Source organism: Mchenga conophoros, linkage group LG1, assembly GCF_057382185.1.
Source record: "Mchenga conophoros isolate Kocher_MC1m ecotype Shallow Benthic linkage group LG1, M_conophoros_male_GT1.1, whole genome shotgun sequence".
Lineage (NCBI taxonomy): Eukaryota > Metazoa > Chordata > Actinopteri > Cichliformes > Cichlidae > Mchenga > Mchenga conophoros.
Window position 1 is genome coordinate 8,471,269 of NC_140526.1, and position 16,246 is coordinate 8,487,514.

The 16,246-nt window shown below is 39.1% G+C and overlaps 1 protein-coding gene across 1 annotated transcript in view; it reads left to right on the forward strand.

The window, feature by feature from the left end:
- Window positions 1-12,577, forward strand: part of LOC146582868 (collagen and calcium-binding EGF domain-containing protein 1-like) — a 38,422-nt gene extending 25,845 nt beyond the window's left edge. The window contains exons 3-11 of the mRNA XM_085246619.1: window positions 4,318-4,370; window positions 5,753-5,887; window positions 6,329-6,466; window positions 7,326-7,459; window positions 7,710-7,824; window positions 8,060-8,199; window positions 8,703-8,738; window positions 9,088-9,123; window positions 9,787-12,577. Of these exons, the coding sequence (XP_085102745.1) occupies window positions 4,318-4,370; window positions 5,753-5,887; window positions 6,329-6,466; window positions 7,326-7,459; window positions 7,710-7,824; window positions 8,060-8,199; window positions 8,703-8,738; window positions 9,088-9,123; window positions 9,787-9,975 (976 nt within the window). The 3' untranslated portion in view covers window positions 9,976-12,577. The remainder of the gene's footprint in view (window positions 1-4,317; window positions 4,371-5,752; window positions 5,888-6,328; window positions 6,467-7,325; window positions 7,460-7,709; window positions 7,825-8,059; window positions 8,200-8,702; window positions 8,739-9,087; window positions 9,124-9,786) is intronic.
- Window positions 12,578-16,246: the final 3,669 nt, after the last annotated feature.

Consider the following 16,246-nt stretch of genomic DNA (forward strand, 5'->3'; position numbering starts at 1 on the left):
GCTGACTTTTGTTCTGTTCTTTGTCAAGATGATCCCACACTGCTTCAATAATGTTGAGGTCCAGGCTCCAAGCAGCCCAGTCGATGACTGGTAGTATTCCACTGTGTGTTTTTCTATCCAGCTAAGCTTTTACTGGATTGGCAGTGTGTTTAGGATCATTGCCGTGCTGAAAAATGAACCTGTTGCCTATCAGATGCTTTCCAGATGGTATTGCATGGCGAATGAAAATCTGATGATACTTTTCTGCATTTCTAATTCCAAACATATTGACAATGCAGCTCCAAACCAGGGGAGAGCCGCCACCATGTTTTACAGATGGCTGTAGACAATTACTGTTGTACTTCTCTACCAACCTCTTCTGCACATTTTGACAAGGATTTGACCCCAAAATGTCACATTTGGCTTCGTCGGTCCATAAGACAAGTTGCTACTCATTTTACCTCCAGTTATTCTATATTTTTTGAATACCCCTGCCTTCCCCTGGTCTGCACCCTTCCAGTGAGACCGTTTCTGATGAGGTTTTGTTGGGCAATAGAAGGATCAGCTGAAAGGCCAGATGCAGCTCTCAGGTCTTGTCTCAGGTCTTATCTGGATTTCCTTTTCCTATTTCTTAAGGTTAGGACTTTCAGGTACTGTTCATTTTCTTTAGTTGGTTCTTTTATAGGCTTGCCACTTCTCCTTTTGTCCTCCATTTGCACCGTTTTCTCTTTTTTTTAAGGACCCACTGAACACCATGCAGAAACAAGCCAGCGTGTTTGGCTTGTAGCATTTTAGGTATCATCTTATTGGTGAAACTATTTTATTTTATTCCTTCCAAACTTGCTTCTAGTATCAAAGTGTCTCTATATCAATTATGGAATTAATTCTTTGCTAAGTTGCATCTTATGTGTCCAGACCTTTGCATGCCACTGTGTTTATAGCTAATTTTATGAACACTTTCTTATATTTATGACACCTTTTTTTCCCTGTTATATTAAGATGACTCATGACACAGCACACATTTGTCAGTTGTTTTGGTTTGTTGTTGAAATGAGCAGACACTGGAATTACACTTCTACAGCCTTATGCATATTTGTGTATACACATCTGCACAGAGAAAGGTGTTATGGGTGACTTATGTTAAAAGAGTTGCACACACAACTCAAAATTTCACCAGCAAAAATTGTCAAGCAATTATTATTGCCTAATTAGCTCTAAAAGCAGTAAGCAGTCGACGCTTATGGGAATGCAATTAGTTTGTCAGGTAGGAAGTGTTCCAGGATTTTACCCTGTGGGGAATATGAACAGCTTGGCTAAAATTCAAGGGAAAAACATTTGTAAACAGGGTGAAAGTGCCCATTGTGTCAAAGCCATACATGTAAAGTTCAGAGTGGCTGTTACGGTCCCTAAATTACTGGCTCAGAGGAACCCATAAACTATGAGAAGCCACAAGCTGTTGGGAGTTCAAAGCAAATTTAATGATGCAAAAACCGAACACAAATAAGGGAGATGGAAGCCCTGGCCAAAACAAACAAATGAGAGAGAAGGTCTTGAACCAGCCAAGTACTGCTTCTTTGGATTCTGCCTTCTGTCCTAAAATAAAAAATACTCAACAGTCAATGATTAACACCACAACCAAAAACATGTCTGCTGGTAACTCAGCTAATAGCTAACAAAACAAACCTGCAAAAACAGCTCAGGATTAAAGCTGACTCTGCGGTGGTGGTGAACCAGACACTCTACACCTCTGGCTTTCAATATGTGATTGTCAACATGCACAACCAATGAGAGAGAAGGAGCGCACGTGAATGAAAAATGATCAAGACAAGAAGGAAGAACGTAGCAGAGGAGAGAAAAACAGTGGCTTACATAACACGTTGCTTCATACTGTAGCAGTTCAAGAATTATTAAATTGTTTCAACAAGAGAAAGTGAAGGAGTCATAAGATTTCAGATAAGTTTTCAGGGTGAGAAAGAAAAAAGAGCATAGAGGGATGTGTGTAGTTTTATGCATGCACTGGGCCATTTCTTTTCTTTGGTTATGCACCATGTTTTCCTCAACTTTTACAAACCGATGGGTTGCTGAAACAAATAAATAGGGTCGTTAAGCCATATGTGTAGTCCTAAATTACAGCTGTTCTAAAGTTGATCAGAACCAGATCTACTTTAATCTTCAAGCTAAATAATCTTTTTAGCTGCTGTCATGCCAACGATATAAATCCAAGAAACCCTCCTGCTCAGACGTACATCTGCATCACATTAGCCCAACTTAGATCACTGACTGAGTGATTGATTGATGGATTGACTGACTGATGCAATGAGTGACAATCTTCATCTCAGTATTCACTTTCCTTTCTCCACCTCAGCTCAGAGCCTGGCTTTATACATCCCTCTCAACACTCCACGCTACAGGCTGCAGATTAAAGCCACTCTCATCTGGATCTCATCAGTTTAGGCTGGCCTCGCTATTTTATAGGTTATTTTTCATTCAAGAGAGGGAGGGGGATCTCATAGTGATTTAAGGTTACACTGCATGGAGGCTGGAGGAAAATAAAAGCAACTTATTGTCTTGAGGGGACCTTGACTGAAGCAGCATGCTAAATCCCCTCCGGTAACAGCTTGCAGTTTTTGGGATAGGAGTTGGGAATTCATCTGTGTTTTTTCAAGCATGCATGTGTGATATTTGTTGCATGCTGTGCTGCTAGAAATTCTGAGCCATTTCCTCTGTTTTTTTCCAGCTGTGCTGCTTGTAACATGTGGTGGATTGTTGTGGGATTGCTGAACGACTGTCATTTCCAAACACCCTAAATCAAGTGTGAGAAAATTCCTTGCCCAATAATTTTTGTGCAATGCTGACTTAGGGAAAAATGCATCTACAAGACTTTAGGAGTTTACATCACAAAAGTAGACTGTAAACAAGTTTTGTTTTTTGTTTTTTTTTTGTTTTTTAAATGAATTCATAGTTTAAGTACTGTGACTAAAATTCAGAATAAGAAGTAACTGCAGCTTGTTTTTACCTACTTTTTTAAAACTGTAGTGAAACTGAGAAACAGACCAGTAGCCCTCAGGCAGCTTTGATGACCTGCTGACAAATGAGCATTGTCAGCAGATTGCCAAAATGAACTTGAGTTCTTGGGTTTATTTATTATTGCAATAGTTAGTTAGTTGACTCTAAGTCTACTATTATTTGTAAAGGATGGCCTCTCTCATTTCCAATACTGTTTTGATGCAGGTTAATAATGCATATAAAATAAGCTGCTCTTTACTTTTTAGTGTTTTGGTGCTGCTAGTGCCGAATACCTTCCTCTAAATCAGCGGTCCCCAACCCCCGGGCCTCAGACCGGTACCGGTCCGTGAGTCATTTGGTACCGGGCCGCGAGAGTTGAGGCTCAGGTGTGAAATGTATAGTTTTCAGGGTTTTTATCGGTTTTCAGCGTTATTTTGTTATCATTTTTATCGTTTACTCGGTTTTCCTGGGTCTTTTCACGTGTGTTATGAATAAATCTTCTTTTTTTCGGTACCGGTACTAGTTTTATTTTGTTGTATTTATCCGCAACACCTTAAAGGCCGGTCCATGAAAATATTGTCGGGCATAAACCGGTCCGTGGCGCAAAAAAGGTTGGAGACCGCTGTTCTAAATGATGATGTGTTAGTTGTCAGTGAGGGTGGCAGGATGTCATTGTTGTCCTCATGTTTATCTTCAGCTGCACTTATACACTTATACACTGTTTAAATACTACAACAGTTGGCTCGCGGTGTACACTTTCCAAATATTTTTTATTTTACAAAGTTCACGTGAACAGCAACAAACTTATAAAACTGCAGTGCTGAAATTATTCAATTTAATTACTGCTCTCTGAAGCAAAGATTTTTTGACTCTACTAAGCAGATTTTGCTTCTTGGCTCTTTACTAATTAAAACAGCCATTTCTACTTGATGGGCAACAAATCACATTTATATAGAAAAGTGCATCATGCAGGCCTGTTTTTCATCAGTGCAATGCGCTACACAGTTAAAATGCAGATTCATCACAGCAGTTATCCTGTTTTTGCTGTTTCATTTACCACTCTGTAATTGTCTGATTACGTGATCCAATATGTAACAAAGTCAACATCAACTGAAACATTTGGTTTGACTGTAGAAGTGCTGGTTTGCAGACTTTTTATTACATATGGAGGTTTTCTGTTTCTCTCTGAGCAAATCAACATCTGGGTACGGCTTTTTATTTATCAAACATATAACGGCGGTATCACTCTTCTCATGTATAAAAAAATAAAATAAAATGGCTTTCCCAGCTGATCTGAAATTGGCATTGAATATTCTCCTTTTCTTCTTTCAGGAGGAAGTGCTGTAAAGGATTCAGATTTGTGATGGGCCAGTGCATACCTGAAAGTAGGTAAACCATTTGCTCCATCGCATAAGTTTTGCTCATAACAACTGTGATTTTCCATAACAAACATCTGATTCTTGTGAAAGTTGTCAGCTTTCATGGCCATGTTCTCACGGGCTGGTGAAAAGCATTGCTAAACAATTTCGTTTCTTTCTAAAACTGTAATCCTGTGCTTCCAGATGGTAACAGTAATTAGCATCAGACACTAGACGGTGCTGTTCTTCCATGACCCCACGAAGAACGAATGCTTCCCTAAATTATTTGTGAATAGCTGATATATAAGGAGAGACTGAAGATAGACAATAGATATGATCATATCTGTAGTATGTTTCTTACAGCAGGTTAAAATTTGAACTTGAGTCAACTTGAGCAACAATAAAATTATAATAAAGTATATAAACAAAATAAATCAGTGCTTAACTTTGCTTGACATGCCATTAAAATCTTTAAATGCTGTGGTGCTTACAGCCCCAGCCAGAGGCTATAAGTGAGGCACAGAAACCCAGAGAAGAGATCAAATAACTGCATTTTAATGTTTCAGTTTAATGGTTCCTTTGGCCTAATAGCACACAAGTTTAATGCAGGCTGCTGTAGGATTTCAGTTATATTCTATACTAACTACGACATGAACTACTCTGTTGAAAATCTGACAATACACTTATTAGATGAAATCCTAGACTTAGTGTGACTAGTCGCAGGCTTAAAGATTGGGTTAAAGGCTCAGTCATTCAGGAGGAGCTCAGAGGAGAGCTGCTACTCTATCACATTATATGGAGCCAGTTGAGGTGGTTCCTGGGTGCCTCTTAGATGAAGTGTTTTGGATATGTTCTACCAGGAGGAGACCCTGGAGCATACCCAGGACATACTGGAGACATTACGTCTCGTGCCTGGTTTCCTTGTTTCACCCTTAGAAGAGCTGAAGGAGGTGTTTGGGGAGAGGGAGGTCTGGGTGTCTCTGCTTTGACAGCCCCTCCCACGATGGGGAAATACATATAAACAGCAGAATAACAAGCAAGCAACTCTAGGTTGCAGTGGTGTATATAAACTCCAACATTCATTGTGATTAGATACTGTAAAACATGAACTTAATGAAATTGAATAAAGCCATGCAGAGTCTGCACTGATGTAAGGTTATGAAAAAAAAATCTCTTGTCCACAAATTGTTTGTGTTGAATATGGAGGAAACTTCAGATAGTTACAGATATGAGTTACATGATAATATTTCAGACTGTGCCAGTAAATGTTTTGCTTGTGTTACACCCATCCTACTGTGATATGTATAAACCCTTTTTGAGATGTTTCTTTACTTGTTCTGAAACTCTATGAATGAAACAAAGCAGTAATGAAGCTGTATAAAATGCTCACACCACACTCCTCTTCATAGGTGTGGATGTGTGTGCTGCGTCACCTTGCGAGCAGCAGTGCACTGATAACTTTGGACGAGTTGTCTGCACATGCTATCCTGGATATCGCTTTGACCGAGAAAGACACCGCAACCACAAATCTCCATACTGCCTGGGTCAGTTTTCATTATCTCTGGGAAAAAACAATTAACTATGCTTTTGCATAGGCTATTTGTCATTCACTGCACCACACGTCTTTATTCTTGAAAGTGATCTAAGTAACAAGTGTGGTTTGGAACTAAACAGGTGAAATAGCTCCCTCTTGTGGTTTTGTGCAGCAAAACATTTTCTCTCTATTACCATCAGCTTTCTGGGCTTAGACCAGGACCTGGAAAAGTAATTCTAAAAAGCTCTTAATTGCATTTAACACCTCAAAGTGACTTTCATCTTTCAAATTCTACAATAAAAGATTAACCTGAAAACACACAAATGGACAGAAATTACTATGTGTAAGTGTAGGAATTAAACATTCAAATTTTACTTGAGATTTACTGTAAACTAACTTTATCTTTACTACTTTCTTCCCCTTTCTGTCTCTATCACACAAAAATATGCAGACATTGATGAGTGTGAGGCCCCAAGCAGCAGTCTGTGTGACCAGGAGTGTGTGAACACAGTGGGCAGCTTTGAGTGTCGCTGTCGCAGTGGTTACATACTTGCATCGGATCAACGCTCTTGCATTGCCATACACAACTGTAAGTTTCTGTGCCACTCATCATCGCATCATTTTGAGCTTTATGGGTTTTTTTCATGTTTGTCTTCTATTTTTCCTGCTCTGTTTCGTTCATTTTAGTTGTAGAGCGCTTTGGTCAACCTTTGTTGTTTTCAGATGTGCTTATAAATAAATTGATCGCTGTAAACAGAACTTGTAGCAGATTCTTTTAGGCCTTTGGCTGTTTTAAATAAGATATCGCTTCCAGCTGGTGGTAGGGCAGATTATGTTATAACAAAGATAGATGTGAGATTTTATGTGAGGTTGAACAGAAGAAGGTTGTTTGAATAACTGCAACTGTGAGTAGATGCATGACAAACTTAGGATGCAAAGCCAGGAAAGTAAATGACAAGAACCCGTTTTATTAGGTGATGCAAAAAAACATCAAAAACTTTTTTTTAAAAAGAAAGAAACACAAGGTTAAAGAATGAAAATAAAACCAAACCAAAAACAGGAGCATGAGTTACAACAGGAAAAACAAACACAGAGCAAACACACTGGCAACTGATAGAGGGAAGACAGGAAGATATAAACCCAGGGTTGAAAAGATGGAGATCAGACACAGGTGAAGGCAAAATACAGAAGGAAATAACCATGAAAAATGTGGACAGTGGAAAAATGGAAGTTAAGAGACAGACATAAAAGAGAGACAAAGAAAAAAAGTAAGAACACGAAAACAAAAATCAATTACAGTAATTACAATTACAATTACAGTACTGCTTGTGGTGGTATTTAAACTCACATGAATTCAAAAAAATTGACTGAACTTCTTTCTTCTGTTATTTAACTTAACAGCATGCAGTACAGTTTGAGAATTTTATTTCCTTGTTTTTTTCTTGCAGTGAGCTCATCAGGGAAGTCAGATACCTTGATGAGTTCTGGTACCTGCTCATTCACCTGTCAAGATTTTATGAACATGAAAAATAGTTTACTGCAGCTGAAACTCAAGCTGGGAAATACACACTCACCCAACCAGGTAACATCTTTATGTAATAGCAGTTAAACCAAATGACTGAATCAAGCATTCAAGCATGAACTCTTTCAGTCAGTCAATCAGACCATTTATTGTAAATGATGATGGCTAAAAAGTGAGCAAGACTTAATAGTTGCATAAAAAACTGAGGATGTTAAAGAAATTATTCAATTATTCAAAGTCAAACTGTGTTGGACCACACATCTGACCTTTAAATTCATTTTAGTTTAAACTTTCTTCTATTCTTTTGAAGGTACCTGGCTTGGCCAACAGCAGTAATAAACCAAGTCTGGGACGAGCAGGAAAAAAACCTGATGGCCCATGCCTTTCTGGTCTTCCTGGCCCTCCAGGAGCTCCTGGCGTCCCAGGTAATATGAAACTGATGGAAATCCTAGAGACAGATCCACCTCTAGTTACAGACACTGTATTACAGTGGCAAATATTTTGGCTATTTACCTAATAGATTTACTGGAAAATAATCAAATGAAATGTTCTGAACAGATGATGTTCGCTCATAATAACAGACCTTAAAAGTATTCTCAGCCCATGCTGTTGGGATGCCAGACTCCACTGAGGTTAATATTTTTCTTCTGTCTCTACCAGGACACCCAGGGCAACCTGGAATGAGAGGTGACCTTGGGGAGAGGGGCCCTCCTGGACCTCCTGGCCCTCGGGGAGACATGGGACCTATGGGTCCAGAGCCTGACCTAAAGCACATAAAGAGAGGCCGCAGGGGGGCAGTGGTAAGGAAAGAAACTGGCACCATAATTTAGGTGTTCTTACAGGCTTTACCTCCCACTTCAATCAGCTCATAAAGCTAATAACCCTTTTCCACTGGCGCAGCGACATGACTGGTGCTGGGACGCATCCAGTTCTGTCTTGATGTTTGTAGAGACGTATTATTAATCCATTTTCAGCGGATTAGCAACCAAATCCTACAAGTAATGTTGGCAGCATAAGTTGCTATTCACTATGAATCTGAAGACTGTACCTGCAATTTATGAGTCTTTTTTTGCAGCAGAGCCTCCAATAGTCACTGATATCAGTAGTCACTACTTGGAACTAGCAAACTTGCTATGTCTTGAAAAAAATCTGTTCTGTGTCAGACACCAGTACTGCATCACTGGAAAGAGGTAGCTCAAAGATGAATAGATGAACTGTATGATAATAGTTTAAGCAGGTAACTGTTGCTGTGATTAAAAGAAAACCTCCTGTTCTTAAACCCATCTCTCAATCGTTTATACAGGGACCACCCGGGGCGCCAGGAAGAGATGGATTAAAGGTTGTTATAGCAACTTTATTTTGCTTATGTGTCTTTGTATGCTTTTGTGTCACCATCGCCAGTCGCCATCTTGTGCCTGTCTGTGTCTGGCTCACACATTTCAAATGCACTCTTAATAGACCCTGCTCTGAAAAGCAAACTTAACAACATTTATTACGTTTTTTTGTTTTTTAACTGTTTCTTATACCTCGTCTCACCATTCTGACATTTAAACTCACCACTGATGCTCTTCCCATGCATGAAGCTACAGTACACCCTGTTATGAGTCTTATTGTCCATGGAAGCAAGCAAGCTGAATACAGTTTAAAAGGTTAAAACTCAATCAATGTGTGCTGTTTCTCATCTACAGGGTGACAGAGGAGCTCCAGGTCCCAGAGGCCCACCTGTAAGTTATTATAGATGTATGGATTATAACACACTATATCAATGATAGACATAGCCACTGTGAAATCACCTACTTGTTTACGAAGCCCTGGTGTAAAGCTTTAGTCTAAGCGTTTTAGGTGGTAGAAGTGATCATATTTGGATAAGAGGGTTAAAAAAAACAAAGTCTGGCAAGGTTGGTTAACAAGCTGCATCCATACACCTTAAGTGTGCATCAGTCAGACACTCAGTACCTGCTAATAAGTGCAATGTAGCATAAAAATAACATGCTAAAAATTAACCATGAAAACTGGAACACAGACTTTTTGGTCTGTTGTAATATTAGTCCACATTATTCATCAGATAATTTCACTGAACATGTTTTAAAAGGAACAAATGCCACAAACATGGGCAAAAGGTGGTACATACTAGCAGACAGCTACTTGCTAAATCCCTTTGTGGCTGCAACCCCATATATTTAAGTCTAGAATAAATTTAAAAGAGTGAGCTTACAGCTGTGATGTAAAGGGTAAACTAGTTATGGGGGCTAACTGACATTTGGAGTAATGATTTAGTGACCATTCAAGGAGCTGCACTGTTTCGGGGGCTTTCAGCTTTTCCTTTATTTTCAGGCTGCATGTGCACAATTAATTAACTAACCAATCAATTTCTCGCCTGTCTCTAGGGTCCACCTGGCTCCTTCGACTTTCTTTTGCTAATGATGGCTGACATCCGAAATGACATAATCGAACTGCAAGAGAAGGTGTTTGGGGAGCAGCGGGGAATCTCTCTGGACAGTCCTCCTCATAACAGCGGGGAAGCAGATTTTGTAGAGTGGGGCTCTGGAAAAGGAGATCACATGCTTAATACCTGACCTCTAACGTCCACCTCAAAGTAACAATTACTTGATCCCAGCAAACAACATATCAATCCTGACTCTTTGCTTAGAGGATAACGGATGCTGGCGGTCAAAATGTTAGCGTGTACATAATTCCTAAACTTATGGCTGGGATGAGCCTTGCTTGAACTTCAACAATAGTACAGACAGTAAAAGAGAGCAACCTAAATTTTGAAATCTGATGCTTTGACCACTGCAAGCGCTGTTTTGCTGCCTTTCAAGTGGATGTGAGAGTGAAGGGTGTGCGTGCAGGACATGGAGTGAGAAAGATGCCGCGTGAGCCTTTATGTCTGAGTCTCTGAGCTGTGCCTCTGAGCAGAACCACTTCAAACGACCGACTTTATCGTCTACATCTCTTCCTGTTTCTGAGTCTGTTCATGAAAGCTCTGCTGTGCCACTCACAGTTTGCCTCCAGGGCACTGGTATGAGGACCCAGGCCCTGCGCTGTTACCCTCCTCAGCACCTGCCTGTGGCATCCAGCCATGAACACTGACTGTGCAGCTAACCTCTGAGGGGGTCTTCAGAAAATAAAGATATATGAGTATGGTATTGTTAAAATTAAAATTAAAGAAGATCAATTTTAATAGAAAAAACATTTAACACATAGAAATCACCTGATATGTACCACTTAGCAATAATATGAAGTGATGTAAATGATTTTAAAAAGTAAAAAATGGACACATAATAATCTTTAAACTCACTTGTTTAATGGGTTCATTATGAACATGTTCAAGAAGAATGTTGAACATCTTTTAAAATTGGAGGATGAGCCAGCAAGACAGACAAGAAGACGGCTGGTCATTTATTTTATTTTATTTTATTTTATTTTATTTCATTTTATTCTATTTTATTTTATTTTTTTAAGTAAATTATGAAAAGGGTAAACTGAGTGCTTGTCAAGGTTTGTCTTAATGTAGTTATTTTGTAGTTTTCCATTTGAATTTGTTGTCCATCAGTTTCAAAAGATGTAATAATTAGTTGGTTTTCAACAAAGCATGTAGCAAAAGTTACAGAGGAGAATGAGAGCCATGTTAAAAAACATATATATTACTGATTATTTTGAGAGTAAAGTCGAAATGTCGAGATTACAGCTGTTGTTATAAGACAAACTGCCACAGCTGCTATACTCTCTAAAATGCCTTGGTAGATGAGTTAGTGAAAAGAAACTTATCTTATCTTATCTTATCGTGTCTTGTCACACAACATTCATGCTGTTTATTGTAACCATTGATACCCTTACATCTGTCCACCGCCAGCCATTTCATTTTGCCAAATCCACTCTTCTGTGTTTGTGTGTTTTTTTTTCCATCTGACCAGAAGCAGCTTTCTTCACCTTATACTGATCACTATACTGTGTTTATGTGCTAAAGGATTGATAATTTCCTAGACAATTTCCTAGACATCAGGAAGAAGGAGCACAACAAAATAAAGCAGATGTGGAAATTAAAGCCCAAGAGGTCCCAAAAGAGTAGAGCCAGGAGCTCTAACTCTAGATACAGCACACTATGCAGAATTCTCAAATTACACAGAGCAATAATATATACACAAATATAAAACAGCTAATAATCGCCCTAAATGGTCTATTTTACTTCAGTTCAGCATAATAAAATTTTTATATGAAAAATGTTTTAACAAGGTTGCTAGGAGCAACCAGAAGCATCGCTATCAGGATTTATCCTCCCCATATGACAATATGAACACAGTTTAAAATGTGTCCACTATAAGTACATTACAATGGAAAACTCAATAAACTAATTTGAGACTCTAGTATTTTCATCTGGATGATTTTGGTGATGAATAAATGTGTATAATAATAATAATAATAACATAATAATCACCAATTCAGTTTGATAAGACAACCTGGGGGTTTTTGTGCCATAAATGGATTAATAGCAATTGCCAAATTTATAGCCCACTCATACTCATACTCTTTCAATTTATGTCCCAAGGGGGTTGGAGCCTGTCCCAGATGACACTGGGTAAAAAACAGACTACACTCATACCAATTCCAACTCTAACATGCACTGTTGCTGCACTGAAAAAGCAAGGTTGAGTAATTGTGAAAAACAGACACAGGCACAACTCACAAAGAAAGACCCAGCCAACAGTAGTTTGAAATCCAGAAACCTTCTGAGACATAGTGCACTAACTACTCACCACTAAAAAGAGTATAGCCAGACTCAAATTCCCTGCTTGTGTGCACAAACTTGGCCAAATAAAGATGATTCTGACTTTCAAACCAAGTGTGGATTTATTCAGTGCCACCAGCAGAGGGTGCTAATTCTCAGATGGTGCTTTCTCAAAGCAAAGCGTTGCATTCTTTAATTTGCTTTGTGAATCCCACCCAGGTTTTTACTTACCTGATCAAAGGGCCCTGCCACCAAACCATCACATACTTAGAAGGTGTTTATATTTCTCCATGTTTTTGAGCATACATGAATTATCCTAGCATTCATGTACAGGCTGGTGCTCATCATTATGTTCAGCGCTGACTGTTGAACCATCACGTGGCTGCATGTTATTATGAAAGGTGTAACAATTAGAGGTCAGAGGTGAAATGTCTTGGGGTACAGAGCTGTAGGGATAATTATAGAGTGCAGGCTGACAGCGAGGGCCTGTTTGAGCTTGTGGGGTGCACAACTTAAGAGATTGTGAAATATGTTTGATTTGTGCTGTGATCTGGTTCACCACACATATTATTTATTTTTATATATATATATATATATAAAACTTTTTTTTTAATATATATGCATTTACACACACACACACACGCACACACACATATATCAGTGTCTGTTACGTGTGTGTGTGTGTTTCACTTCGTGACAGACTTCTCACTTAACAGCTCCACCCCCTGCCGTGCAAACGGGATCAGGAAAAACAACATGAAACAATTTAAGAACCATGTCAGTAAGAGAAAGGCAGGAGACTGAAAGAGATTATCTCATTTCCTTCACCGCTTGTCATGCAATTGGAAGCCTCTTTCTCAGCCTGTAGAGGACAGTAGAGGCAAGGTCACCAGAGTACATCTTGATGCATGAAGTTCACATACCATCACTCACAATAGATTTGTCTCCTCCATCACAGAAGATCAACAAAACGGGCTCTTCCTTATTTTACATTTTAATATTTTACATTGACTTGCGTTCTAATTCACGTGAGCTTTTATTTCCTTACTCTGGCAAGCATGCAAGATAAAATCTAAGTGGGTTTCATATGAATGTATACCTGAGATCTCCTTTAAGACTGCTCTTATACTCATATCTCTACCAACCCATGTTATAATAACAGACCTTAAAAGTATTCTCAGTCCATGCTGTTGGGATGCCAGAGTCCACTGATGTTCTACAGTTAGTAGAATTGTGTAACTATTTGCTGGCATCTTCAGATGAGACTAAAGATACAAGAGATAAAATTTGGCCAGATGTTTCCTAGAATGAGAGGAATTTCCGTGCTGGCACACTATGGGCTATCCATAAATACACCTCATGCACGACAGGGCTGTCACTTTAAACAGTTGAGTGAGAGAAGCGTGTGTAAACTTCGGCTGATTCTGGAGATGCAAATGGATGTGTGTTTCAGTATGCAACCTGGAAAGTTAATAGAGTTACTATGATCCCTTTTTGTGAAATACCATGTTTTAATATCATTTGTTTGATATACGTATTAAGGGCCAAAGATGGTCTCCCAGTAACCTAGTAAATCAAAAGACCAGAAAAGCATTTTAGAGAATCAACTCAGGTATTCCCCAAACTGTAAGATGATTTTCTACATGTAGTAACTCCCGTTACACAGTCCAGAATAACACCAAGATGCAAAAACTATTTTGCAAAAGAAAAAAAAGGGAAAAAAGAAATAAATGTTAAGGTTTTCATATATAATCCACCATAGAAGGAAATATACATGTGCATCAATATAAACATTAAAATGTGGGGCAGCCTGGTGACCTGACAATGAACCACAACATCCCCGGTTTGCGTCCAGTGCCAGATCCTTTGTTTCATGTCCTCATTTCTCTCTTTTCCCATTTTTTTCTGACACCACACACTCCCTCGTGACATAAAATCAAAAATGCTTCTAAGCTAGGTATATTGAGACAGTTCTTAAAATTGATGTTGTTTGTGACATTTTGATGGAAATGGGTTATGTGCTGTATGCTAAAATGACTCAAACATTTTCTGTTGTCAGAAAAAGGAGGATTGGGGAGGACTGGGGAGTCACATCCTCTGGATAGTCATCCAGAGGATGTGACTCCCCAGTGGAAAGCAAAGTTCAAGGGGCAAACAGCCATCACCATACGTGTGATTTGCACATTTCAAAAAATTATTTGTCAGTCCATATTTTGGACTTAGAATTTCATTCTAATTTAAGTGTTGTATGTAGACTTGCTGGTCTATACTTCTTTTTTCTTTGTTCATGTTCTAATATGGTACACGCATTTATTCTATTACCAGGTACCTGAGATTTAGTTTAATGCTGTAAATGTAAAAACCAAAAAACCCAAAAACAACAACAGCAAAAAAAAAAAAAAAAAAAAAAAGCAGAGTAGGATAAGTAAACTCCTTTTCACAAAAGGTATAAAAATAGCTTCAGAATTGTGCAGGGTTCAGCAGAAAGTCAGCATAGCTCCACATTTATCATTCATCTCTTCTTTGTTACCCATGAAACAACCACGTAGCGAAAGAGTCAGATACCAGCCTTAGATAAAAGTGTCATGATCCTGGGTCTTATGACTAGGGTTGCCAACTCCCTGAAAAATAAATAAGGGACACCTCGTGGCCAGGGCCGGGCGACCCAGTTGTCTTCACCCTTCCCAGTGTGGTGAATTTTCTAGCTCTTTTTTTGTGTGTGAAATTATTTTTTTAACCATTTGACTTGAATTTGATTTAAGTAGATGTTTATTCTTTGTGATATGAACACATGTGAAACAAATGATCATTTAGCCATTTATTTTTAGCTCAAAATGACAACATTAACACAATAAAACAGGTCTCCTTCTTAAACAGAAGCCTGTCATGCTTAACTTTTGAGAATATAAGTAAATCTTTCTTTAAAAGAACTCTGTCCTGCTTAACTTAAAATAATAGAAAACAATAGAAAGAAAAACATTCTTGTAACAGTGCACATTTAGTGCATTTAGTACAATTGGCTTAATGCTAATCAGCTGCTCCTGTTTGTAAACCCGCTTGTTCCCATGATTACGCATCTTAACTCATCATCATTATTCATCTATGTATTACTTTTATGTATTAGTCATCTATTTGTTGTAATCATCTATCCTTACAGTTGTTTATTACACAAAATAAATTATATTATCACACTTCTGGCCACATAGCACTGATATTCACTGCACATGCCCATATTAACTTTTTCCAGCCAGGTGTTTTCCTTTTCCCATTTTTCCCTTTCTCTGAACAAACATTGCTGCTCTAATGCTGGGCTTACACTGTGCGGTTTTAGGCCCATTTTGAGCCGATTTTTGAGTGATCGGACCGATTTTGGCCTTCATCGTGCCTCGTGTAGTATACGTGGGGTAACGAGAAGTGATTAACACCTCACGACCAACTCCCGATCATCAATCACACTGCTCGCGCGCAAACACGTAAACGTTGGTGTAAAAGATGGAGCAGCACGGCTGTGCAGCGTGTGATCTGGACACAAGCGATGGAGGCACACAACCGTGAAAATAGTTGGATTTACATTGCTGCTCAGTCACAGCTGCCCGATCAATGTTTTTCATTAGCAATTTAGCAAAGTTGATGGTGGTGGTGTGTGTGTCTGTGTGAGTGTAATGCTGGGCTTACACTGTGCGATTTTTGGCCCATTTTGAGCCGATTTTTGAGTCGTGCGACCGTTTTGGCGATCGGCCCGATTTTGGCCTTCATCGTGCGTCGTGTATCGTGTAGTATACGTGGGGTAACGAGACGCGATTAACACCTCACGACCAGCTCCCGATCATCAATCGCTTGGTCGGGAGGGTGTCACCGCAGTTTGTCACACTGCTCACGCGCAAACACAAATGTCGGCGAAAAAGACGCCGCAGCACGGCTGTGCAGCGTGTGATCTGGACACAAGCGATGGAGGTACAACTTGTAGAACTTTGGAAAGCTCATCCGAGCCTTTTCGATGTGGCCTCAGAAATTATCACGACACAACAACCGTGAAAATAGTTGGATCTACACTGCTGCTCAATCACAGCTGCCCGATCAATGTTTTTCATTAGCAATTTAGCAAAGTTGATGGTGGT